Source organism: Cyclopterus lumpus, chromosome 5, assembly GCF_009769545.1.
Source record: "Cyclopterus lumpus isolate fCycLum1 chromosome 5, fCycLum1.pri, whole genome shotgun sequence".
NCBI classification, from domain to species: domain Eukaryota; kingdom Metazoa; phylum Chordata; class Actinopteri; order Perciformes; family Cyclopteridae; genus Cyclopterus; species Cyclopterus lumpus.
The window spans coordinates 8757678-8785282 of NC_046970.1; the positions used below are offsets into that span (position 1 = coordinate 8757678).

At 43.8% G+C, this 27605-nt stretch overlaps 1 protein-coding gene across 1 annotated transcript in view; it reads right to left on the bottom strand.

Moving 5' to 3' along the window:
* Positions 1-1697: 1697 nt before the first annotated feature.
* The window catches only part of setd5 (SET domain containing 5), a 33909-nt gene continuing 8001 nt past the window's right edge, over positions 1698-27605 (bottom strand). Inside the window, 24 exon segments of the mRNA XM_034532182.1 lie at positions 1698-3293; positions 4086-4174; positions 4333-4454; positions 4963-5249; positions 8313-8798; positions 8915-8971; positions 9782-10011; positions 10248-10365; positions 11409-11669; positions 11751-12131; positions 12219-12380; positions 12551-12634; positions 13847-14096; positions 14282-14391; positions 14493-14610; positions 14729-14877; positions 15704-15994; positions 16538-16576; positions 16905-17092; positions 17186-17244; positions 18309-18406; positions 18409-18549; positions 18956-19058; positions 21869-22143. Coding sequence (XP_034388073.1) covers positions 2751-3293; positions 4086-4174; positions 4333-4454; positions 4963-5249; positions 8313-8798; positions 8915-8971; positions 9782-10011; positions 10248-10365; positions 11409-11669; positions 11751-12131; positions 12219-12380; positions 12551-12634; positions 13847-14096; positions 14282-14391; positions 14493-14610; positions 14729-14877; positions 15704-15994; positions 16538-16576; positions 16905-17092; positions 17186-17244; positions 18309-18406; positions 18409-18549; positions 18956-19058; positions 21869-22143 — 4641 coding nt within the window. The 3' untranslated portion in view covers positions 1698-2750.

The following is a 27605-nucleotide window of genomic DNA, read 5'->3' on the forward strand; positions in this document are numbered from 1 at the left end:
GTGGAATTTATAAAATCTATTCTTTTTTTTGTAATTTCTTTTTACACATTACATGTCCAAATTAGTTAGTTTTTCTCATGCCGAGCCAGAAAGCTCCACTTAAGTAGCTCTTACATCCAAACTTTCCATTGTCATTCCTTTCTAAGGTTTTCACACAGGGGTCTGATTGTCATATCGTATAATGGAAAGAACGATATCTTAATGTAAGTGATCAACTAGGGAAGTTTCATAGTGATATCTATTAGTTTAAATAAGCTGAAATGTTGACATGTTTTTAAACGTATCCCGATAGAAACAGCCTTGTTGGCTGCTGGGGAAAACAGGCGTTGAAATGGGCCATTCACCAGCAGCTCATGTATGCACTCTGTGCTCACTATAGTCCTGAAACACATTTTGGAAAATAAATGCACAACAGATCAGATTTCTACCACAGTAATGAAGTCGCACCGTAAAAAGTGAAACACTTCACATGGAACACCATTTCCTTCCCCACTTTACACATACAGGTTGAGACCCTCAAAATGACACATCAAAATGGCAGTTTTTTCAAAATACATTACCATCATGATTGTTTTATTACCAAAATGCAATATATCTCTTGCTTCTTTAAACCTTTTGGAGGGGAACAATTTAAATAGTTACTCTGATCTGTGTAAAAATAAGACAAAACCGACAGAGCGATCTTTACAAACAAAAAGAGAATGCAGCGTCTGTTATAGCTTTTTTGGAGGAACCCAGGAAGAGACCCAATGATTAGCTCCCAACCATCTGGCAAAGTTGCTCACTCGGAGGCTAGAAACCAACATCATGCTGTAAATTCAGTGTACTATATTTTCTCCATACAAGTCTATATCACATTTCTTTCTATACAAGTACGCATATTCATACATATTGTCCTAGTGCTTTATTTCTTTCATTTTAAGGTGCTAGTTCATTTTGGCTCACAACTCTGTGGTGGTGGTGGTGGAGGGGGGGGGGTCTCAAGACCGGCCCCTTGAAGTTCACCACATCCGGTCCAAAATAAAAAGTATCAGAGGGAGGAGAGGGCGACTCCTGCTGCCGCCGGCTGTCGGCTTTATGTTGGCTTGAGGTCCCACTGGCAGTCAGGCGAACCGTCTGTCCATCTGTCCGTCCGTCTCCCTCTCCCTCACAGTTTGTGGGGATCAGAGTTTAAAAGGAAAAATACAAATACAGCATTCTGTAGAAAGGGAAGCAGCTCTCTGGAGAACATAGCAACTTTTTTTGTTCATAGATTGTTTAAACAATTCGAACACTCACAGATCCATTCCCTGGTTTTCCTTGGTGTCACAGAATGCAAGAATTGGTCAGAAAAAAAAAAATATTTATTTATTTTTCTGACCAATTCTTGCATTCTATGTGACACACATATACATTACATATATATATATTATTATTATATATATATATATATATATATATATATATACACACACACATATCTATGTACATACAGGCATATACATACTGTACATACACACACACACTGAATTTCTTTCTAAAGAGACTATGCAAGATAAAAACAGTCAATCCAAAAACACCTTTAGCTTTGAAATAAAGTTGGATGTTCCTCCTCTGATTTGCTCCTGCATCCCATCACTATAATATATGATTTGTATAAATCTGATGGACAAATACAACGGATTTCAACTGATGTAATGACAAGATGAATGCAGTCATATGTGGGGAACTTAACTGGATTTCAAATTTATTGAAAAAACAAAACAAAAATAAGAATGCAGCACCATGAATCATAAGACCTGTATGTCTCAAGTACAATATCAGAGGTCTACAGTGAAGTAGTTCTAATGTGAAATCAAACACAATCCAGTGGGGGGGTGAGAGAACCGAAACAAAAACGGAACAACGGAGAACTGATAAAGAGACAGAGGGAGACGAAAGGAGTGAGAGACAGAGGGAGAAAGAGGGAGACCGAGAAACGGAGGGAGAGAAAGAAAAAGGGCCTTTTTTCATGTTTGGTGAGAGAACACTGAAGCTGGCAATCATATGGAATGATGGTTTCCAGGGAGACCCCGTCCTCCCCGCCTCTCTAATGCATCTTTAGAACGGATGAATAACATGCTGCTTGAATCGTTCCCCCTCTTTCCAAATCAAACACTTATTTACTGCAGCACAGACTCGGCCACTCGCCAAATCAGAAAAACATAACGTCGAGAAAAATAATAAAATAAAAAATAAAACAACTCTTGCTTTCAGTTACATATTCATCTCAGCATTTATCCAACCTGGGTACCATGGCGACAGGCACGGCTTTTTTTTATAACTTTGTACAGACATTTGTGTGGAAGTTTTTACTTTCCGACATTATAGAGCCTGTTTGCACAGTCCGGCACATGAGGAAACACTGGGGACAATTTCAAGTTACACGTGATTTCTGTTTGTTTTTTTGTTTTTTGTTTTTCAGAATGTGTCATCAAAATCACTTTTTCCACTGATTCTGTAATGACATCCAAAGTCAATGATTAGCTTTGTGCAGAATGTGGTAATTTGTTTTCTTTTTTCTGAAAATAATGAAAGAAAAGACAGAAAATATGAAAAGGAGAAATCCGTAAAGAAGTCCTTGCTCCTTTTAGGTCTGTACATTTCCCCTCCCCAAACTCCCTGAGCCCCATTTCACCGCAGCTTTAGGGGTTGAGGAGGTACGCAGCTTCATACACACTCACTCACGCACGCACGCACGCACGCACACACACACACACTTTAACAAGGTCCTAAAAGCTTCCTGACTGTGTCCGTACTCCGGGTCCCTGGAGAGGGGAGTGCTGGAACTGACTGAGGCTCGTCCCTCTCTGTGGGTAGTGTGTCGGTCCGCTGGCCGGCAGCAGCCTGGAGCCAGCCTGCCCGGGGCTGCCCGACTTCATGCTGCGAGATGCCTGCTGCTGACTCCCTCTGGAGGCATGGGCGCCCGAGTCTGTCTTAGTCTGCCCGTGGGGCATGGGTCCCGGACTGGGAGACCCCGCTAAGCAGCTGCTGTTCAAAAGGCTCGCTTTTAAGTGGTTGCTGCTGTAGCCGTGGCCTCCATCCACGCTACAGCTGCCACTCTGCTGGTGTAGAGAGCCCACTGGCGGCCGGGAGTCCGAGGAGGAGGTGGGGGTGGGGGTGCGACAGGGGTAGGAGGATGGAGGGTAGTCCTGGGACACGTGGCGTGGGTAGAAGCTCTGGCCTGATGAGGGACTGTAGGAACCCCGGAATGGAGAGTTGGAGGTCTGCTGGAGGAACGACGGGCTGTCGGTCTGCCGGTGGCTTTCTGATGACTGAACACACAGAAGACACTCAATTTTTTGTGTGGCACTTTTCTGAGGCTGCTTTCATTGTGATGGGGAAGATTCCCATAGCTACACAATTTCCAGATGTAAACTGCGGGTAATTACTAAAAACGAGGTTCATTTACAAAATGAGACAGTGTTTGTTGGTGTGAGACAAAAAACATTGTCAATATATTTAATTTTTAAATAGCGTTTGTGAAAACAGTGTGAAAAGGGCTCAAGTTGTAAGACAAAAATACTGACAACTCTCAGCCAGGACAAACTTGTGTCCTAAAGCATAGTCTGCTTTGTGGTCTATTTGACTCTAAATGGACCATCAATTACAAACTGATCATCATGCTGAATTGAAGAAGACTTGAAACTAGAGATTGAGACCATGAACTCATGTTCACAATGTTTACTGAGGGAATAAATCGAGAGAAGTAGATTCATTTTCTCACAGACTTCTATACAACCAGAGGAGTCGCCCCTGATGGACATTAGAGAGCATGCAGGTTTAAGACGCTTCACTTTTCAGTCTGTGGGGATACATCAAATCAAAATTAAAATGCTGGCAAAACGCATTGAAGATATGATCATTGAAAAACTGAAACATGGAGACTGGGCTTGTTAACAATAAGTCTGAATGAAGTGTCTTGAATCCAAATAACAACACGAAAATAAGACACTAAACAAGGCCAATGGTCATCAGGCAGCCTGCATATTGATATCAGTAAAAAGCTCATGGTCTGGATACTGGTGGTTGGGGAACAGGTGATATAAATGGTTTGTACAGTCTACCTGGTGTGAGTACACAGACGGACTGTATCTGTGTGGACTCTTCATGGGAGAAGCCATGGACGCGGCCTGCATCTCATACCGATCTGCATCTGAGAACACAGAAAACATGTTATCATTAGGGAGGTTAAAGCACAACATCAATAGCTGGAGGTTAATTTCCATCTATAGTTTTAATGTATAGCATTTTTCTCTTTTTGTCAACTCAATTCCTCTGGAGGGATCCCTGAGGTTTCAAACGTTGACATACCAGTTTCCTTCTCTGTAGAACCGTCACTCCTCTTGTAAACACGCTCCATCTTGATGCTTCTCAGCACTCGCTCCAGAACCCCCTGACCTTCCCTTAGACGTTCAACAGTAGTGGGGACCATCCTTGGAAGAAACACAAACCCAAAGGTTATCTGCAAACTTGGATCAGGACCGAATTTTAAACCATGCCCCAATTAACGGTTTTACTCAAAACAGATCAATTCGGAGCTCCTCCCTCAGCATAACTAGGAAGCTTCGACAGAACTGCAGGCTGTTGAACACCAATCCATTAAGGAGAGGAGAGGCTGTAAAATTGTAAATAGATAGCATGGGCACTTGAAGAATTTTGTGATGTATAGATTCTATAGTGTTCCAATTTCTGTAAATTAAATCATCAAAAGTTTTTTTTCTTCATGAATTATGTCACTGTTATACAGCACCAAAGACATGTTTGAGTTCTCTCTACTTCTAGCCATGATTGTGCCGTTTCCATAGAGTTATAAAATATTTATTTTTATATTGAAGATAAAATAAAGGCCACAGAGAATTACAACTGATGGGGATGCAGAGGGTTAAGAAGTCCCAGGTGATGAGACATGTTCTAAAGAGGTCATCATTCGGGGCTTCTCACCACTGGTTGTTGCTGTCCTGGCCTCTGGGCTGCACGGACGAGCTCTGGTGGTCTGGAGGACTGACCTCCTCTATCTGCGGGACGGAGGAGGCGTGCGCCGAGGAGGAGAAGGAGCTGTGTGGGAGGGCCGTCGGCTGCATCTGCCTGATGGCAGTGGGGGTGGTGGGAGTCCTGGCTGTAGTGAGAGCAGGGCCGGGTGGGGGTGCCGCCCAGCGACGAGCCGCCAGTTGGCTCCGAGTCGCGGCCGCTGCCCTGCTTCCCTCTTGCGGTACTTCCAGCAAAGACACCTGAGGCAGCAGAGGGAGGAGAGGCGACATTAAATACCCCCTGCTGGAGGACTGACACACAAACACACATCACGTCATTCACTCCGATGCCTGACTGAGTCACATCATTCACCAAAACTGCCACTGCGTGATGGGCAGACGGCATGCACCACACCTGAGAGGACTCACCTGGAACAATTCAATACGACAAAAGAAAAAAGACACAAAGAAAACCACACTGTAATCACCATGGAAATCACCATTGACATGACAATGACACTGTTTGCATCTCTGTTGTCGTTTCATTCTACTAACACACTCGTAGTCATGAAAGGCCTGTGCTGTGGATCACGCTGCGTGTTCTGGATGCACTGTTAGTAACATTTGACGACAGAGCAGGCAACGTTGAACGCACCACGCCATGATGCAACCACGCCGAAACAGTCACACACACAACACATACACACACCTCCCAGTATTGACAATGAGATAAGAGCACTCATCCCAGCTTAATGTCGTCATGGCAGAGAGAAGGTTTGTGAGAACAGAGAGGAGGGGGAGGGAGGGGGATGAAAGAGGCAGTGGGGCGGGATGATGACCACAGTCAGATACCGACGTGGTTGGACCTGATCTGAAACTCTGCAGTAGCAGAATATGACATATAGGGGAGACTGCAGAAGGCAGCTGTGGAAGTCAGGGTCTGAAATTACAGATGTCTTTTTCTTCCGGGTTCCGATATTATTTTGTAAATCTGTATTACTATGGGACCCTGTATGGATGTGATTGCTAACATTGTTGTATAGCCTGGCTAAGTTTTCTTTGCAAAAAGGAAATTGAATGTCCTAAGCACTTTTTTCTTTTGGATCTCGATTTCCTCCATTGCTAAATGTGGCTAAGTTGCTGACATGTTGCTAGCTCTGGCTAACGTCACACCCTCTTCTCACACCTGTTTGATTGGTACAGAGCATGTGCACCTCAGAACAAGGATGTGGAGAGTGGCACATGCTCAGTATGACTCAGGTAGCAAGTGACACCTGTTATTGTTCCTGAGTAGCATAAATGAGCTGATAAATGACGGGATAACGTGATATCAGATCAGTGCACAGACTCGCAGAAACCCGATCCAGCATTTAAGCAGTCTCAGTATTTATGATGCTGGTGTCAGAACAACTCCAATAACCACCAAGCACAAAATATCAAAGATGTCTTCAGTGGAGACATTACTTTGACTGTCCTGCTAGACTTACAGTACGTGTCTGTTAAACCGTCTGAGAGCCACCCTCCTTACACATTAGGTCAAACCAATTCTACAGTTTTATGAAAGAGGTCTCCCATGCTTAGCCTGTTGCATACTATAAAACATGGTTTAAAAAGGAAAACTATGGCGAAGAACAACTTGTTTTATATTTGTAACTGTGGCCATCGCTGGTGTTGACACCATTGTGATTGCTGAGATGTGACAAACACTACCTGCTCTAAATATCCATCACAGTTCACAGAGCAGACTGTTTACACTAGTTTTCAGGTGTGCTCACTTTTAGTGTTACCAAATAAAGTGGTTCGGATAACATGGCTTAACTATTGGCTGATGGATCATCCCACTGCTACGGTGTCCAGCAGGGTTCTCAGCGTGAGCTGATAAACAAAAACTATATCCTTGAAGAAAAACTAAAGTTAGACAAATGAAATTGCTGGTTAAAAAATAAAAAATAAAAATAAAAAATTAATTTCAGTTTTTGTTTTTTTACTTGAATATATCGCCATTGAAGATTGAACCCAGGTAACTGAACAGACATGACATTCCAGGAGCTGGCTTCACAATGAATCGATCCATTGAACCAAGCGATTCATGTCGGGATATGATGTTAACCACTTGTTTTTTTTGTTCTTCACAGACTGAAACATTAAGGCCCCTTCCTACATATGCAAGTATTTTGTAGGTTTATCGCAGCTACATACTCCTGAGACGATATCCCGGGCTATAACAAAAACACACTAATACTACTGTAAAACTAAGAATATAAAATGGAGGAATGATATTTGTAATATCTAGAGGGCAACTATGGAAGAGCCGTACTTTATTCTCATGTCTGTTGTCATATATTCTCTCAGAATACCTAGCCTCTTGCCTGACTGGTCACGAGTTTGGATTTACAGGATTCTGACGTGACTGCATTAATGCGTTCGCTCAGTTTAACGTTACATTTGCGGGTGACTGCTGACTCGTGTTACTGGGAGAACCTCCTTTATTTCCCCTGAGCCCCTTGTGGGAATGCATGTCTTGTAGCCTTGCAGCCGTGGCTTGTAGTAGAGGTGGATGATGAGATGGAGCAAAGAGACGTGGGCTTCACCTCCACACCGGCAAGGACGACTCATGAACCATCGGGCCTTCCGTGTCGAAGGCGATGGATGAACACGCTTCAATGGATTGGACTGGAATGCAGAATAACGTAAAACTGCTGCCTCAAAACTATAGAGTAGTAATTCAATGCAGGTCGGGTGGAAGGGGGAGGGGGCGGAGCTGTCGGAGCATGGGGTGGGTTGTTGTATGCAGATGCAAAGAAACAATATTTACATGCACACTTCTAAAGATGTAGTTGTAGGGAGAATATTCACCATATTTTGTACTGGCTTGTATTCACTTCTTACAGCTATAGCCTGGTAATCTGGCTTCCCTGTCAGCAGACTAATGGTATGCTGGTTGGCCCTCTGCCTTGGAAGAAAAGTGGAAGAGAGACTTGGCAAAAAGTGTCAAGGAGCAGCGAGGGGGGGGAGGGGGAGGAAGGGTCAAAGCTACAGTCGAAATCATTTCAGATAGAAACATAAAATGGTTAAATATGTTTTTTTAAATGCCTGTTGCTTTTGGATTTGACCAACTGACACAAAAGGGACCAATTGATATATTTAAGACAAAGCCAAGGAGCAAACACGGAGCAAGGGGAAAAAGCACATCATGAGGTTTGGCTTTTCATTTGGCACATATCACACTCAAAGTCATTCGTGCTGGAGAAGAACAGATGAAACGCTGATTTTAAAAAGAAAAAGACATTTCAAATGTTCCTCATTAACATATGGAGAACTTGCCTTCTTCTTTTGCGGTGGGTTGCTGGTGTGAGGAGGCGTGCCACTATCCGGGTAGCCTCCTCCATAGTGAGGCTCGCCATAGGGCGACATGGAGCCGGGGCCCGCGTCTCCCAGCGGCCCCTGACCGCTTATGGAGCTGTGGAAGGACTCTGCTGGAGAAAAGCCACCTTCGGACTGGGAGAGGTGTCGGTCCATGGCCACAGGGTTGCCCAGGTTTGCATTGAGGGGCGAGCAGGTGTATATGAGGTTGAACTCTGTCCTGAAGGCCTGCTCTCTGTGTTGGGAAGCGAGGTCTGAGGATGGACAGGACGCTGGGTTTATGGAGCTTGTTCCTACAGATGATGGACCCTGTGAGTCGTGGCCTGAAGGGCCTCCAGGGAGGCAAAAGTCATCCGAGGTCAGCGCCATAGGGCTCTCCAAACTGGAGGGGAGGGACAGGTCGGGGAACTGAGGACGAGAGATTTCAAAGTCTGTCTGAAGACACGGCTGGAGAAAGAACAGAGAAAGAGAGAGCGTACAAAATGAACAAGACAACGTTTAGTAGTTGATAGAGTTTAACTGTTTGCATCCGCAATTAGGAGTTAGTGTCAGAGAGACTGTACCTCAGGAGAGATGGACTCTGGCCGATGAACAGGAGACGCCTCCGGGGACGATATGTTCTAGAGAGCAAAAAGAAAAAGCTCTTAGAAACCTCAGATTGTTAAACACACATGGTGTGTCCCAAATACTCAGTATTATTTGAACAGTCTGCCTTGGCAGATTTACAGCAAATTGACTTTCACCAGTATGCTAGTCCGGCTGTTCTCCCCACTATGTTTAATCCATAATGAAGATTGAATTACGTTCATTACAAATATACTCGAGGAGATGTTGAATTAGCTGAACGGACTTTCTAAGCGCCAGCGTATTTCTTTCTGAGTGCTCCAAGTTAAAAAATCTCTGAACTTTTTAGAAAAGCACAGATCACATCACTATCGTAAATTGAGGAGAAGTTTGTTTTGGCCCTGTCTGTCAATCATGATTTTTATATTTCGGAAAGACACCATCATAAAAAAAGAACGAAAAGCCCATTCAGGAACAGATCGGCAGGGCGGACACTGAAAGTTGCTCGTGAGCATTTGACTTTATAACTGTTCGCCTTGCTCGAACATTACGGCCGTCAGAGTGAGCGGGGACATTGTATGACATCCTGCGGTTGGGGCTCATGTTGAAAAAACTATGTAAAACAAATATATAGCAGCAACTTCTCTGCCTGATAAGTCTATAAAAAAGGCTCATGTGTAGAGGCTAGACTAGGTTTCATTACGTCATTACTTCAAAAAAGTCAGCGAGCTGCCCATGATCGATGCTCACAATTTGTGCTCCTGTAGGATTTACCAAATTGGGTGGTACTGGTGAAAACACACGCACTAAGTGAGCTCTGACAGACAGCTGTATTAGTGAATCTAGGTGCGTTTATGTGCCCTTACCTCGAATTGCAGCGGCGTGTTGCAGCGGCTGGCGGGCAGCGAGGGCATGGGCGAGTAGACCAGGCCGTTGGGCAGCAGGGAGCCGCAGGGGTTGTGGAGTGACGGGTGGAGGGAGTCCTCCGGGAGTGGCGGCGTGATGGGCGACAGCGGGCGAAGCAGGTGGTCCGAGGGTGCTGCCGTTGTGTCCGACGCATACTTAGAGCGCCGCTTCTTAAACGGTGCGTTGAGATCTGGGATTTTACAAACGTGAAGTGAGTTGGATTGAACAGGAGAGCGTACACTTCTAGTATCAAGAGGGTATAGAAAAAAAACAAGACGAGAGACATGCTTCTAACATGGACTGCACCCTTCACTTAGTTGTACTTTTAGGAATAATACCACCCAATTGCTTAGTTCTGATCTAATGTTCAGCTTTGGTGCTTTCAAAATAAATGCATCATCCAGATGGAGGTGGGGATGTACGTACCACTTGACAGGGGGTTGGGGGTGGACCTGCTACTGGTACTTTGCTGAGAGGAGGTGGACTCTGTGCCATCCTCCACACTGGCTGAACAGCTCTCATCCTCCACCTGCTTTATCCATCTCTGCATCGAAACAACAGTAATGTCGGGTTAAAAAAGTGTTTGTTTGTTTGTTAAGTTCATTAAACTTAACCCAACAGCTCAGAAAAGTCTTGAGTTATATAATAGAAGAATGTTTTGGATAGAATTTAACATATTACAAGCTGATTGGATGTCACAAGAATTAACATGTTGGTTTGTATAGACAGGTAGAATAAATTTCATGACCAATGATGGTAAAAACAAGAAATTCTTCTCACTGGTCATTTTTCACCAAAACAACAGCATACTGTGCAAGACATTTTAAAGGTCTAGTTTGGGTGTTTTGGAGTGGAGTTGTATGATAAGCGTACAGTAGATGGAGTTTAAAGAAACAGACAGGAGCCCCAGCATGAAAGCAAATCAATGTAATGCTGTGGACGTATTTTAGACACCAGAAAAGCTACATCAGTTCAAGTGTATACTATATTTAGAATATGTATTTACCTATGCTGTCGCAAAGCCATCAGACTTTATTGACCAAAACTGTAATTTTACTTTGCAGAACACAGGGGAAGCACTTCCTTGACAGGTTTGTGTTATTGTGTGACTTTGGTGAATAACCATTTAAAACACTAAAAGTCACACAATAACACAAGCTACTCCCGTGGTTTGCTAGGTAAAATTATTGTTGTTTCCAATGGAGTCTGGTGGCTTAGAAGAAAGCATTGATGGATACAACAGCTGCAGTTTCCTGTAAGAAGGGATTGCCTGAGGTAAACAGGTGAACATATTCTAAATCTGACGTACATTGAAACTGTGACTAAAATAAGCTGCTACTCCTGTCTGTTTCTACAGACTCCCACTCTGTAGGTACTGACTATGGAGAAGTACCTCGTAGAACACCTCTCCAAAACACCTGAACTATCCTGCTCCGAATTCCAGCTTTTGGTTTATTGTTAAAAGGACCTGGAGACAAGCTTCTAACGTGAGCACTCAATGTGAATTCTCCATAGATGACAACATTCATTGTATTTTTCTACAGCCCTGTCCTCCATCTCTCGATAATACCTTTCAGCATGTCTCACCTTCTTGTAGCAGCCGTAAGTGCCGTCCATTTGGAGCGGGCGAGGCCGGCGTCTCTCGGGGTTGAAGGGGGAGCCGAAGCGGACGTAGTGTCTGGGCGTGGTGCAGATGAGTGATGTGTGGGAGAGGCCCGGCAGCATGTTGAGGGTAGTGGCCAGCACCGTGGGGTCAGTGGTTATCCGTAGAGGGCGCTCAATGGGCACCTCTTGGTGGACCTTCTCCCCTCCAGGGACCTTGTCATTTAACCACTCTGTAACCAGGTACTGAGAACAAAGATACATAAATGATTAACTCTGCATTTGCTAGAGCATTTACATTTCCTTCAAGGTCTAACGTCCTCTAACCTTCTTGGTCTTGGGGTAACGCGAGTTGCCTCTATTTATACAGTTTAGACCATGGCCATCTCCGTCTAGGAGATGACCACCCAGACCGCTCTCTCCGTGGCCGTGTTCAGAACCATACGGGCCCTGAGATCCCTCCTCGTCCAGACAGGCACCCTGGTCAGCTGATGACAGCGTTGCTGCCATCGCTGCCGCTGCCGCTGCTGCGGCTGCTGCTTGCTGGGCGAGGGCTTGGCGCTGGCGCCGTGCTCGCTGGGACGAACTTGACCGGTAGCGGGAGATTCGACTTTTGGGCCGAGGCTTGGTGGGTCGTGCGGGTTTAGGGGGTGCAATGGGAGCAGGAAGGTTGGGTAATGAGGTCTTTTCTTCAGTAGATGGCGGGTCCTGAAAGAGAATGAAGGAAAAAACATTTAATAAAGGAAAAAAATGATTAGTGGATGTGGACGGAACATCCCGATTTTGCTCACTGACCATCACATAAGTGGAGCGTCGTGTGCTGACCCCCACTCCGGCATTGTGGGGTGTGGGAGTGTTCCCTGCAGGGTTTCCCGCCCCGTCCTCACTTTCCACACCCTCCTCCTTGACTTCTGCTCCTCCCACTCTCTTGCGCCTCCTTTCCAGGTTGTTACACATCTACATGAGCAGGCACAGACACAGGAGGGAGTTACACAGGCAGAGAGTTACCGGTAAACATTTTCTTTTGTACTGATGTATTGTGCTGGAATCTGAATCTATTGTTGCAGAGAACAGAAATGCTAGGTTAGTGTAACGACTGTACTGAGACAATAGTCCAAATGTCATACTCTTTTACTGGAGATGGCGACCCCGTTTTCATCCACCTCGCCTTCCTCTCCCTCTTCCATGTTCAGCTCATCAAGCAGTCTCTCCTGATAGAGGAAAACATGCTTCATTAAAATTTTCAAGCCCGGTTTTTAGAACACTACCCGTTTTGGGGCTAAAGCTAAGGATCTTTGTAGAACCATAAATTAATGTAACTGTATTGATTGATCCCTTCATCTAAGGCTACATCCACACTAATAAATACATTTAATGAGTATAGCCCAAAATCACAATTTAGCCTCAGAGGGCTTTACAATCTGTACACATACGACATCCTCAGTCCCGGGACGTTTGTTCAGTATAAACCTTACAGAGGATCCCTCTCCCCGGATGGACAGAAGTACAATAGATGTCATGTTTAAAGAATGATCATCATAACAGAGTTACACATTCAAAGCATATGACAGAAATTATTCATAAAATGAGAAGTAGGCATGATGAAAAGATTACAACTACCAAAAATAACAGCAACAGTGGCTCTTGTAGATAATACATCTTTTCGAGCTCCGTCCACACTGGCATTTCAGCATTGTTTTAGAAATAATGCACACTTACAAAGATGCCTGAAAACAAATATCACATGACTATTCATGTACACTGGGCATGCGGGTGCCTGTGTTTTTCTGTAGTTACAAAAAAATCCTACAGAGTATTATAGTACATTTTATTTTTTAAACATAGTTACAAGGCTGCAGGTCGTGCTCTATCTCTCTCAGACATCAAATGTACTTTAAAAATGAACACATAAAGATTAAAGTTTACGGGGTCAATACATTTGGTCAAAACACATCTCTCACCCGCCAACAGCAGCTGCTTCCTCTGCATGTCGGCTAGAGTTGAAATTTGAAATGCAGAATTTAACTGTACAAGAGTTGCTCGTATATACAACAAGTGTAGCAATGCCTGCAATCAGTTATCCATGTTGAATTGAACACTGGAATCGATCAGTAATCAAAGCTGTTTGTTGTGTTTTGGCGGCATGACGAATCAGGGAAGGACGTTACTGCTAAGATTAAGTAGCGAATGCGGGGGTCTGCGTCATTTTAAAAAAGGTCTACGTTTCCGATCTTCCACACTACGAGGTAACCCTGGAGTTTTCAAACCAAACTGCATTGGAAGCATTTTCAAATTCCTCCGTTTTAGGGGTTGTAGAACGCCAGAGTAGTGTGAACACTAGGTGTAAACGTAGCAAAAGATAAGCGTTTTAAAACAGAAATGTAGTAGTGTGGATGTATCCTAAGTTTGACAAACACACACACCTCTGCGTCACTGGTCCCCTGCAGTTCTTTGGCCTCCTGGTGCTGGTTTAGGGTCTGGTTGCCGTCACTGGCGAGGCAGCTCTCTAGCTCTCTCCTGCGGGCTTTTCTCCGCCGGGTCTCGGCGCCCGCCAGAGCGGAGGGCGGCAGCAGTGAGGGGGCGCTGAGCAAGCTCTCCCTGGGGCTCAGGTTGTGCTTCTGCACTGGGCAGTTCTGGTTGCCCTTATGGCAGGCACAGTCCACTTTGTAATTACTGGGGGATTGGTGTGAGAGCAAGAGGATTACACTGGAGGATGGAACACAAGACATCCTGAGGCAGCAACAATGGTTTATGGAAACCAAAAGAAAACTAGTACCTGCTTCACACACTTTCTAGCCAGAACATGGACACTCACCACTTATACTTGAAAGTTGAAAGGGTTTAAGAGCAGTACTGACCAGCTATTGAACTCGTAGTCAAATCCAATGGTGACCTCAGCGTCCTTTGTGATTTGACCGATGGCGTAGATACACAGATGGATCATGCCTTCAGCAATCATGTGCCGGACCTGAAGGGAATATATGTGAGTTGTTTTAGCTAAAAGGGTCAAGGATAGCAGCCTGACGGAGCTCAAAGCTACACAGAAAAGCATTGAGATTGTTGGCTGACCTCGGCATTGGGTGTACACGACCTCCTGATGAAGCGTGCGTCATTTCCAAAGGTCCTCGCATCGACACACATCTCTACGTCATTAAACTTGGAGTAGAACAGCACAAAGGGGTAGGGTCTGGTAAAAAAAAATAAGACAGTGGTATCAACACTGGGATCTCTGTGAGCATCTTTGCACCCAAACATCAAAAAGCATGATGCGGAGAAACCCAACAACACAAATACCGTGATCTTACTTTTTGAAGAAGTGCCCATTCCCTTCAAACTGTTGTTTGAGCATGACCTTGCCCCGATATTCAATGATGAGCGTGTCTGGTTCCAGGTTCTTGGCTGCGCGTAGGATCTTCCTGTGTTTCTGCACACGCGTTACCCGACCCAACTGGAGCTGCGAACGGCACAATTGTGACTGGTTATTCTCCATGCAGGCAGGGCACAAACGTGGACGCTATATGGAATATACTCAATAAACTGACGCCTGTTCTACGTGGGATGTAGTAAATAAACATATCGCATGCAAATATTAATATCTTGTCATTTTTGTAAGCCGTCAATTTTTGTAAGCTGCCAGCACACACAAATGAGGTTAGATGGTCAAACAACCCACCATGTTGTTTTGCTATACGGGTATACACTAGGCATTACGGTAAGAACTGACTTCAAAATAAAAGTGATGTTCCATTCATTGAGTTAGTCCGCAGGTCTGTTAATAGTGTGTAAATGCATTTAAAATGAATGAATATTAAATACAAATTTAATTATATAAAAATTCTCTTTCAGAGAAAAATGAAACTTCAATTTTGTGAATAATTTATTTAAATTTATAAAAATACATTTTAAAACTCCACTCTGACTTCAAAATGATATCCTGTCAGTGTTCAGATTAGTTTTTCAGAATGTTCACTCTGGTATGAACACATGCACCAAAGGGTATGGTATAACCCAAAAACATATATCGCCCAAGCCCCGCAGGACATACCTGCAAAATCACAAACTAAGACGTAATCTGACCAAGGAAGACCGTCTTTAGCATGACTTGAGGAAAAACTTCCTCTCTATATTTTCCATCAGTCAGTGAAATTCTTCATATCATGTGTTGTTATAGCCTTAATGATTACATGGCATATTTTGCAATGGTTCTGTTTGTTGCACATGCCCGCATTGCAACTTACAAGCTGAATCAATACAGAGTCTGGTTCAGAACTTGGGCTGACCTGCATCTGTGAGCCCAGCACAGTGTTGTTACAGGCCAGCTCAGTGCGGTTGATGGTGTCCATGGTGTCAACTGAGGCGTGGATCTGTGTGGTGGAAGGGGACGCCGATGTGTTGCTCTCCGCCTTTGAGATGGGGGTGCTGGCAGCGCGGTGTAGCTGGAGGAGTGTCTGGACGTCGGCGCTGTATTGATTGGCCAGAGCCTCCTCGTACTGGTCCGTCCACTGGCGGATCCTGCTCTCCCATCCCTCTGCCGTGTTCTCATCCAGCACGCTGGCCTCCGTTGTTGAGTTCTAGACAGAGGACGAGACGGAGCCGGTTGAAGCATGAGTTTTTCAGGTTCATACTTGTACTTTGGGTTTCTACTAAAACATGTTTTCATGCTTCAATGTTTTAAAAAACCCCACTATTTTTCCTCATACTATCCGTCATAAAGTATCTGTATTCACTCTGTCTGAAAGTTCTGTTTTAGCGCCTGTCTCTTTAAGACTGCCCAGTCTGCTCCGATTGGTCAGTGTTTCCGGATCTTCCGCATCTGTGCTCTTAGCGTCTCTGCGCCATCATTGTGGACAGGATATGACTGTAGCGGCACTCTAGCCGCACTTACATACATTCAGTATCGCGGTGACATCACAAGCTCACGGAAGTCGTGATGGCTTGTTTAAAGGAACAGTGTCTGAGCCGTGTGTGTTTCTCTCCGTGGATTGAGCCTTTTGATTCTTTCACGGTATTTATATAGCAGCTAGACCGGCTTTATAATAAAAAAAAGACGTGGACATCTGACTTTCTACAAGATGGGACCTTTAACATAAACGTCAGGTAACTCCAATCCTCACCTTCATCCTCATGGACTTCCTAGAACCCTCTCTGAAAGCCTGAGGGAAGGAAAATGAACCCATATCAATACATGGACATGTTTAGCAGCAACTGTTCTGCAATCAATAACAACATTGAGGTAATCTCAATGGAGCGAGCTTGTAGCAAATATAATAACAGCTCTATATTGGGCTTTGATCTGATAATTTCCTCAATAGATTTTTTTTCCCCAGAGGCATCCAGTCTGATTCCAACAGATTCAGATTCACTTTATTGTCATTGCACAGAGTACAGGTACTGAGACAACAACATGTTGGTTAGCATCTGACCAGAGTAGTGCAGAGAAAGCAGTATATATACAAAAAAAGTGCAGTAAGGTTTGCGTACCTTGACTTTCTTGCCCTTCTGTGTTCCACGGGCCTTCTCTGTGCTCTTCTTTCTCTTTTTGGACTTGCTCCTTTTGACCCGGTTGACGGTGAGTTTGATGCTGGTGGGTGTATGCTGGGTGGCGGTGTAGGAGATGGTGGAGGGCGACACCTCTTCGTCACCACTTTCGGTGGCACTGCTCTCACCAGCTACAAAGCAACAACAAAACAGAGTCATCAGATAACACTTTACAGAAAGGATGGAGAATTTATTTAACCGAGAGAAGACAAAAGACATAGTACCGGAGACATTTTCGGGTTTTCTGTGTTGGCCTTCTGCTCCTTTCCTCCTGTCCAGTCCACTGCAAAAAAACAAAGGCCATAATCAAAATGCAAAACATGAAGTCAAATCATTGTAATAAAGCACATGACGAGGTTGAATAAAACTATCCAAAACAAACAAACTTTGCTTCACAGACTTGTTTGAGCAGTTGTGAACACAGTAAACCAGTTCCAGACCACCTGTGTGAGAACGTTTGTTCTCAGACCGTATCTAGGCTAAACTTAGTGCAGTTTGATCGCAGTGAGAACACAACAGGTTAAGCAGAGTGGGAGAGGACTGACTTGGACTTCTGTTTGCTGGACATCTGGGCCGAAGAGAACAAACAGAATGTGCTGAATAAAGTCTACAAAAATAGTGATGTTTATTAGGACATTCAAGACACAACTGGAGAAGGGATTCTAGCTACAGCAGATCCACGACAAGTCAAAGGGAAACAACTTTTGACAGCAATATTAAGTCTGAGATTCCCTGCATAGAAGAGGCAGCTCTCAAAACTAAAACTATTTTCCTTCATAAACACCCCTCAGCCAATTCATTTATTTTATCTTAAATCCTTCCACTGTGAAACCCAACCAGACTAAATAGAAAACAAACCTAAAGTACCAATTTCATTCTGATTCTGACAGACGAGAAAGTCGTTTAAGTTTGAGTGACCAAACCTAAATTTGAGGTTTTAATTGGATCACACAGCTAAATAGAGGAGAGTCACATGGATACTCCAATCTTCTTATTAGGATGTTATGACATTCTCTACTGTGGCTACACTACCAGAATTGTTGAGTTTGACGATAAAAAAGCTAAATAAGATTTTGTATCCAATTTTTTAAAAAACAATTGTTGATGCTGCTACATTCTCAACAGAGTGGGTAACTGGGTCCTAACGGAGAGCAGTGAATGGCATTTGAATGTGACCTTGGTCGTAAAAAGAGCCCTGATATCAGGAGTATTGTTAAAAAAAATTGATATATAAACACACAATGTATGGAATTTTAACTGAAAATAAGTACTAGGCTTTCAAAATGTCCCAACTTTCTCATGACAAGACTGTTTGGTCGTTTGCAAGACTTGGCGGGGTCCTCTCACCTGCAGTTGTCACACTTGATGAGCAGGCCGTCCGGTGTCAGGCTGCAGTGACACCAGCTGGCCACGGCCCCGTCCTCTTCTGAGGAGCTGTCGCTGTCGGTCCGAGTTGTCCTCCGGTGGCGTCGTGGTAGCGGGAGAAGCTGCGTACCACTCCGTTGAGGTCCATGCGGGGAATGATGGTTTGGGAGAGCGGGGAGGCGGGTGGGGTGGGGGGAGGGGGGCGCGCACCATAGTTGTGATCCTGACAACACACAACGGAAGACTGTTGCATCTTCAAACAACGTGGGTGTTCAGGCAAAAAAGGGAAACGGAAAATGGAGACGAATGAAAATGAGGGCAAAAAAAAAAAAAAAACAGGTATGTGAAACAGTATAGCTGTTAACGGATTGTGGTTACAGAAGACTAATAAGTAGGACAAACATCCATGTCTTCAATCAGACGAGAAGCACTGCCAACCTTTAGTTTTACTCTGTTCTATAGCGATTAGAAAACTCGAAAAGACTAGAGATATTAAAATGAGTTCTTATTTTAGCTTTTTAAATGTTTATACTTGTCTACCTTTGAGTAAAAGAGAGTAATACACATTGTATGAATAAAGACATGCTATGATCAGAATCGATGATTGGAGAAGAACTGTATGAACTCACAGCATATGGTAGTCCCCGATACCCATGACTCTGTGCGCTGCCACAGCTGTGGTTGTTGTAGTTTTTTTCATTCACGGCAGGGCTTGCTTCAACTGACTCTGGGCTGGGGGAAAAATATATATAATTTATATTATTATTCCGAGAAATGACAAAAAAAGTAACATATGCATAAAACAGTTCATACTTGTCACTGTGCATTTTCCTGGGCTGTTTTGTAAACAATGGTTTAAATACAGTCAGTAGATGGCACCACAACCCTGAGGTGGCTTTCCAGCCTGGGAGAGCAGATTTTTAGGAAATGATATGTAGGAGGCCATTATGTTATGCAACTACTTTTTCCCTTTATCAGAGGTCTTCCCAGATAGTGCAGAACCTTGGCCTACCCCCTACCCCTTCCCTGTTTGTCCTCAAAATCTGGAACACTTAAAATTGTCAAAAGAATCCAAATGTCTCATATAAAAACCCTGGGTTTTGTGCATCCAAGTGGAGACGGTGCATCTCAGACTCACCTACAGAGAAGTGGCAACTGTTCATACTTAGGCTGTCTGTGGACATTTCCTCAGATGCGACTCAACGCGACTGAAGTGGAGATAACATGGGACAAGTCTCCCTCCTATACACAGAGCCCTATGTGCCATGCATCCATAGGGGCGACCAAACATGAGAATTATTATGAATCACTTGTACTTGCATTTACTTACACCCCTTTGAATAGTATTATGAAATATTAGAAAAGGCCCACATCATCATGAATATGTAGCCTTTTGAATAGGCCCCATTTTCTGGGTTGCCTGCAGCATCACATGAATTGAGTTAAGGTCAGTTAGTTCCACCATAAATCCATTAGGGAGCTGTGGAAAGACTACTCATGTGTTTGGGGAATATCCTACAATATCTTTTTGAGGAATTGTTTTCTTTTGTGTGATCTACATAGCTTATTGTCAAAGTCGTAAAGCTCCGGTCAGCCACCAGAGCGTAACTTCACCTTGCTGTCCTCAATCCGTCTGTGCTGAACTTCCCTCGGTCTGTCTGCCATCACTCGTCTGCCCTGTCCCTCATCGACTTGCATGCACTGTATCATTGTTATGTTTTGTGCTTCTACTCTGCATGTTTTTTTGTGTACAACAATGCAGCATAATTTTGTCCTTAGTCCCATTATTCTATCAACATAATTATGCCTCATTTATTTGCTTGCATGAGTTGCTTTAAGAGCCTCCTGTGTCGTCTTAATAGTACTTGACAATGTAGTACAAGGGTGTCCTGAATGATGGTTCTACTTATATTCTTTCTTTATTATTGTTTCTGCATACTTATAAATGACGAATCACTTGGTATTTTTAAATATATATATATATATTTTATATTCTGTTTTTTCTAGGATGACATCAGATGATGTTTTATTAAGATGCACGGCCCCCTACCAAATACACCATAAAAAAGCAGTTTATGTGCGAGTGTATGAACATAATGATGGGTGGTGAAACCTTTATTATAATAAATCAACCATTTGTTCTGTTACTATATTTGGCATGAGAAATAGCTAAGCAGGTCATTTACACACTGCACCCAATGCACCTATTCAATATCACATCACACACACAACAGGAAGTGATGGCTTCAAATTAAGTTACAACGACCCTCAATTCTCTGATGATATGAAGATTAAAGTGAGTCTGTTGCACTCTCCAATCACTGAGATGTGTGAATTTGAAAATACTTTGTTCGGGTAAACAAAACCCCAATCGCCGTACTTGTGTTTATTCTCTAGCCCTGGACAGGAGTCAGTGTTACATTGCTTAGTTTTTGTGTGTTTAATGTGAAACCGGCCTGACTGAAGGATCATATACTATATTTCCTTTATTTCTGTCTGGTAAAGTTTATTCTTTGGCACTTTCCATCCCTTTGGATCTCTCCGGCAGACTTTGTGGAGAGGATAGAAAACAGCTGACAGGATAATAAAGGAAGCATATATTTATCACAACCCACGGTGCTACATTTGTAGAGAAGCGTGTACAAATAGGACAAGTGAAGTCGCATTGGACGTATTGTTTTGCTTTGGGTAAAAGAAAGTACTTTGTTCCTGAAGGGAATCCCTGGGTCCTCCTTAAAAAACACTGAAGGTTACTGACTCCAAACCTCTAATGGAATGGAAAGAAAAGTCCCTACTACTTATTGCCATAGTTCTGACCATTGATTACTTGTGGCTGTTTTTTTACATCATTTTCTTTCTTTTTTTAACAATAAAGAACACACAGAAAAACACAATAAATAAAACGGCCAGCAAATTAATTTCTAGAACTCCCAAGAACAGCAATATTATTACTTTTGGGTATTGATGACATTTCGTTTCCACCAACCCGACTGCTAAGAGCCAACAAAAACACAAGAAGAGAGTTCATGAGGGCAAGTAACATGAGTGGTCAGACAATGACGTAGGTGATTAACAAACTCCCAGATTAAACATCATCTTCAGCACTGAATTACACATTAAGACGAGAGTGAACACACCGTTGTTGTTTATGGTAAAGCTCCACTGCATTTACAAATGTGTGCATGCACACCTACTTACACACGGTAAGTCAAAGCTCAGGTGCTGCTCAGCATGGTGGAACATTTCTGTTTCAACATTGGCCTTTGTATGCTATTTCCAGTCATTTCCTGTTATTAAGAGCACCTGCATTGCAGCAGCTATTCAAGTGGCGTAGATGATCAGGTTAAACGGAAGTTTGTTTACAGCCTGAGGTACTTGTTCTATTTTAGCAATGTCAGCGCAACCAGCAGCAAGTTAAGTTGGGGGTAAGAGGTTAATAAACTGATGGGCAAAACCCCCCAAAAATAAGACCCAGGTTGTAAACAAACAGAATTGTTCTTGATGATGAGGGTACAGCCACCCAGCCTGTAGCCAGTACTTACTCTGATCCAGCAGCCATATCTGAGTAAGACGTTTCAGGCTGTGGTGACTCCCAGCGCGGATTACTATGCTCATGACGTCCGGCACAGCGACGCGTGGGAGATGGGGAAGAGGGGGGGGGGGAGGGGGGGAAGGGGAGGGACAGGATGGGATGGGATGGGGGAGGGGGAGGAGGAGAGGCAAGGAGGGGAATTACAGGGTCCCCAACTACAGCGACGGACCACTCAGAGGTGGGGCGCCGCCGAGCCGTAGCCCACGGCTCACGGTCATGTGGGGCCTAAGGGGAGAGAGAGAGAGAGAAAGAGAGAGAGAGAGAGAGAGAGAGAGAGAGAGAGAGAGAGAGAGAGCAACACCATCAGTTACTCACTGACACAGCCTGGACCTGATACGGACCATCTTACTGCTACATGACTCGGTGTGTCATGTGATATGATGGATGAAAAAAAAGAAACTGCATTTCTCTGGCCTTTGTTTTTAACCGTGCGATCAATACATCTAGGGTTGATGCCTCTGACAGATGGGTGATTAATGTCATCTTTACACATTTTACATTTAGTGAATGGTTGATTACATTTCAAATAAATATTAGTGGAGCTTTAAGAAAAAGAAAGACAAACTTAAAAAAACAACTAAACAAAAACAACCACAACACCATATCAGAGTGTGAGCAACCTGATAATCAGTTTGATCTCTACTACCAATTTGTTCCACGCAGGGGGTATTTTGGGATAAATTAGCCATACAGCCCGTTGTTGTTGTTGTTTTTAGTCTGAGGGCTTTTATTGAGTTTTCCATCCAAACTACCTTTAGAGAGGTGAAATGAAGCCATATGCTACAATTAGGGGTCAGCATTTAGTAGTAGTGTGTTTATGGATTCCAAGTGGCAGAAAGTCGCATCAGGAGCGCGGTCGGCACACACACAGTCAGCGATCGCAGCAACTTGCATTCAGCCAGAACAAAACCCGTCGCCGGGAGTCAGAGCGAGCCAGTGGGGCGCTGGATTTAACCTGTGCAATGGCAGCAACAGCAAGTGTGCTGAACCGGCAGGGAGTCGGGGTGGTCCCCCAGGATTAGACCCCCGTGCCGGGGGTTTGCGCTGGTTGAATTGGAAACAACTGCCAACTGGGGTACGTCCCACAGCTGCCGCATGCTCTGTTCCGGGAGGATGAGCGGAGGGTGTGAGTTTTTAAACTTGTTTCTGGCACTTTGGTTTTAATCCAATAAACAAACTATCAAAATACACACGGACCATGGATGTATTATTGACAATCCCTCGGGGCAGCTCTACGCCCTCTCATTTTGGACTGAGGACAGACTGGACGTGACAGTATCTCACTATCGCCTCTCCAAGTACAGAAGTTTGGCCTTGCTGGTTGGCAGCACATCTCTATGCAGCACCATACATTTACGTCAAAACTGCTACTTCTTCACACTCTTTTGATGCAAGTTGAATTTTTGGAATGGTCTGGCCAGTCAAGAAATAATTAAATACACATGGTAGTATAACTGCATTCCATCTGATTTTTTTTGCCATATGATGAAAAGCACAGGTCTAATTAATTGAACAATACCAGGGGCATGGAAACTAAACTACATGGAATGCAATTGTCTCCTGTGCTTTTCCTGCTATGAAATGTCTGCCATGAACAAATGTGATTGGTGTTAGTCAACTAATTCCACATAACTTTAATGCAAACGGACCCATTAGATTAGCCACCAGTCAGACACAATTCATGTACTGACTGGAAAATGACTTGACAAAACATGAAGGCCTGGTCAAAATGGAAGCACTGTCCCACGTATAAACAGGACTCCTTCACTAGAGGTCACAACAGCTGTTGAACAGTGACACAGGGAAACCATCCGCACACGCCTAATGAAGAGCCACATTTGCTGACTCATGTTGACAATGAAGGATTTGACGTAAGAAGCAGCATAGAGCTTTCGCACACCTTCTGAAACGCTAACTGCATATGGACATGGTCTGATAGGCCTGTCTTTCATCCATACAAAGTCTTCCAGCATGTGGGGGTGGAGGGGCACTATTCAAAGAGCAGAAAAACAACCAGGGGCTGTACAGCTCTGCTAACTCCAGCCTCCCGTAAGGATGCACTAACACAGGGAACCAGGAGGAGGAGCCCTCCTCCCAGACGCCTGGAGGGGTGAGTCATCCGACTTGAGGCCCAGCCCTCTCATCATGTGACCATACTCTGCTGAAACACTGAACCACACTCTAGACACTCTCTCTCTTCCTCCCTATCCTCCCCGCCTCCTTGCTCGTCAGACTGCAGAGCCGGATGGCTGCAGAAATCAGAAAGGGCCCTCCTGTGCTCCCAGAGTTCACAGACCAAGGAGCAGAACTGGCTTCTAGCACAGTCACCGAAAGACACAGAAATTATCCGATTTTCACCACTTTACATGTTAAACATAACTCAGACATTAAAATATAGGCTGGTTTACTAGTAGAGAGCCACAGCAACAGGACGCATGACATTTCTGTATTGGTCCCCTGGCTACAGCGACTGCTCTCAAGCACCAGGGCAACCACAGCTAGGCTGGGGACTTCCAATAATGTCAAGGTCAGTTCAGCTGTGCTCACTGTCAAACAGAATGTCAACCCCATCCAGCTGGACACACGCACACACGCTTCTACAGAGACATACAGGTGAGGACATACGGAAGACACATACTAGCAAGCAGGAAAGGATTAGGACTTTGGTTGTTCAAGGACCGTGCCTCTTTAAGCATGACTCACTGGTTAAGTTGAGAACAGGGTACGAATGGTTAACGGAAGTTATGTGGGTCCCATGGTGCCCCAATCCAGAACCTTATCAAAGCCTGCTGACTCTTTATTGTCCCTGTGATAGCTGCCTCACAGAAATAGCCACCTCAATCCTAGCTAACTCACAAAGGGAGTCAGTCTTTGGGCCTCTTCCAAAAAAACCAGACGGTGAACTAGGGAGGTAAATTCCATACGAAGAAGGAAAGCCTTTTACCTCGCTTGCTCCTCCAGCACCTCCCTCCCTTCCTTGTTCGTTCGTCTGGCCATGAATACCGGGCTCAAATTACCAGCAGGCTCAACAAAGTCTTTTCACTTCCACTAGAACAGAGGCCATTTGTGAGACAAGTCCAAGGGGGAGGGACCATACACACAAAATGAACAGCAAGAGGAGACCCTTTCTCTTTCATCATCTCTCACATAACTCTCTCTCCCCTTCTCCTGTTTTTCCCCCCTAACACACCAGTGTTTCCCACATTGTTAAAAAATACTGGCTGGCGGGCACACGCGCTCCTAAAATAAACTACTTGATTATTATTTGATATCTAAATGTACTGCTGGGGTACTATAGTGAAGACAAAAACAGATCCAACCATTACCGTCAGTGCACAGCAGTACAAAAGGTACAAATATACAAGATGTCACACCTAGTCTGAGCAGACCTTAGCACAGCAAGTTTGGTAAACACACTGAAGGACTAAAAACAGACCAGTCATGCACATGCAAATACAATTACAAATACAGTAAGGTAAAGGGATTGACGAAGGCAGCTTGTCACTCTAACGTCTAACTTTGTATGGCCTCATTATGCATCTGGAGATTAAGATGGATGCTTAAAACTTTTAAATACAGTACCCTATGTTCACTTTAATGGAATACTTTTTCGTTATGGAGCAATACCCTTTCCTACTAACTTGCAAAGCGTCGAGAGTAAAAGATCAATTACGAGTCAGCAACCGGTTAGCTTTAGGTTTGGCCGATACAGGTATGTACCGTGCGACGGTAGAAACCTGTCCCCTGGAAGCAAATTTGGCAACACTGCTTTCCCCGCAGCATTATTTTGTAATTATAGATCTCACAAATCCAGCTGTCTAGCAAGGTAACGCGATTGTTTGCAGACGTGGAGGAGGGGGCATCCCAACCAACTGAACCAAATGAGCAAATCCTGCAGTCAAAAGTATTTTGTTATTGTTGGTACAGTCTAAAAAATTCTATAATTCACTGACTGAAGTCAGGCTGGTATTTTATTTAAACCAAACCTCTGACAGTTAAAATTATTGTTCTCAGGAGGACTTAAAGCTTCCATTCTGAAAGAATTTGAGCTTTCCTGTGTTGAGTCTTGTTTTTAACTTTTGGTTTTTATAGAAGATCCAACTACAATAAAGATAAAATAATCATTATACACTATTGCTATTTTAAAACCGTTTAATTGAATTTACTGTATCGTGTTGCATACTGTAATATAAAATTACATAAGCCGCGATAGAAGAGTGCTGCACATATCAAGTGCTGAGTCTCTCCACATTCATGTCATTACCACATTCATGTCATTGCCCCTCTCTCCTCTCTCTCTCTCTCTCATTTCTTTCTGGTCTCTCTTCAGGCTGTCGATCCAATAAACAGCTAGCCCCAGTCTCACCATTCTTTTAAAGCTGCACTAACAAACAAACCATTTGCCAGGATCTTTGCTAAGATTTGAGGACCGTTAGAAGTTATAAAAAAAAGATGCTTGATTAAAATGTTCTGCTTACAAGTTTCATAGTGGAAATATTACACAGAGGATTACTCCACAGACAAATCACGTTGTTACCATAGCGAAGTAGCCGAGTTGTGTTTATGATTAAGTCCTGCCGGTCTTAGTGTAGCATGGTCCAAATACTATTTCAGAAGCTTTTACATACTGAGGAGAATGATGAGATCTGAGGGAAAGAATGGAACATGCACTGCAAGGTTTTCTGGGAGAGCAAAACCCATTATACGATACACAAAAACAATCACAGGTTTGGGACGGGTGACTGCCCAAATGCTCCAGGGATCAAAGACCACATCTATCAGAGGATATTTGAAATGCAGGCTTGCCGTGTCATCTTGAATATGAACTCATAAGTTCATTAAATATTTTTGAGCACCAGCTAACATTAAAAACATATCACACCCTTGTTTACAGTTGTAGTACAGTAAAAAACTGTTTCTTTACTTCATGCCACTGAGTTTAAGTAATGTTATTTGACCACTAAGAAAAAAAACTACGACCGGACAGATAAGAGACAGATAATATGCTTCATAAAAAAGGTGTGCATCTGATTGGTTGGTCAGGTCAATCAATACATGCAACATGGGAAATGGTCTATCCACAATGAGAGCGCAAGAAGGGGTTACACAAAGCCTACATGAACACGCATTTGGGTTTGAAGCGTGTTCCGTCCTTGCTCAGTGTCCACCTGTGCCTCATAAAACCTCCACAACACATCCAGTCCAGTGAGATTACACCAGCCCCCTCAGTCTGCCCCCGCACACATGCTTGCTGTAGGAAGGATATGAATATATCTGCTGTTGCTCAGTGCTGCGCAGGTCGAGCTGCACTCTGAGCTACAGCAGGAGGAAATTGAAGATGAAAAAAACGTGCAAATCAATGGAGCCTGCCTCAAAGACAAACAGGATTATGTGGCCAGGGAAAAAGCAAGGCTCATTATAGATCTGATTTTACACTCACCCAAACACATTTGCAATATCACAGGAGGTAAAACACACACGCGCATGTCACCAATGGAAAATGTACAGCTAGAAAACAAGATTATAGTGTGCGAATGTGAAACGGTGGCCTTTAGCACAGGTATTTCTCTCAACTATCCATTATTTTGCCATTTGTAGAAGGCCGAGCCGACAAAACAATAATGATATACTCTGATAGACACTTCATTAACAGCAAAGAGACAATTATGTAATGGAATGTTCAATGG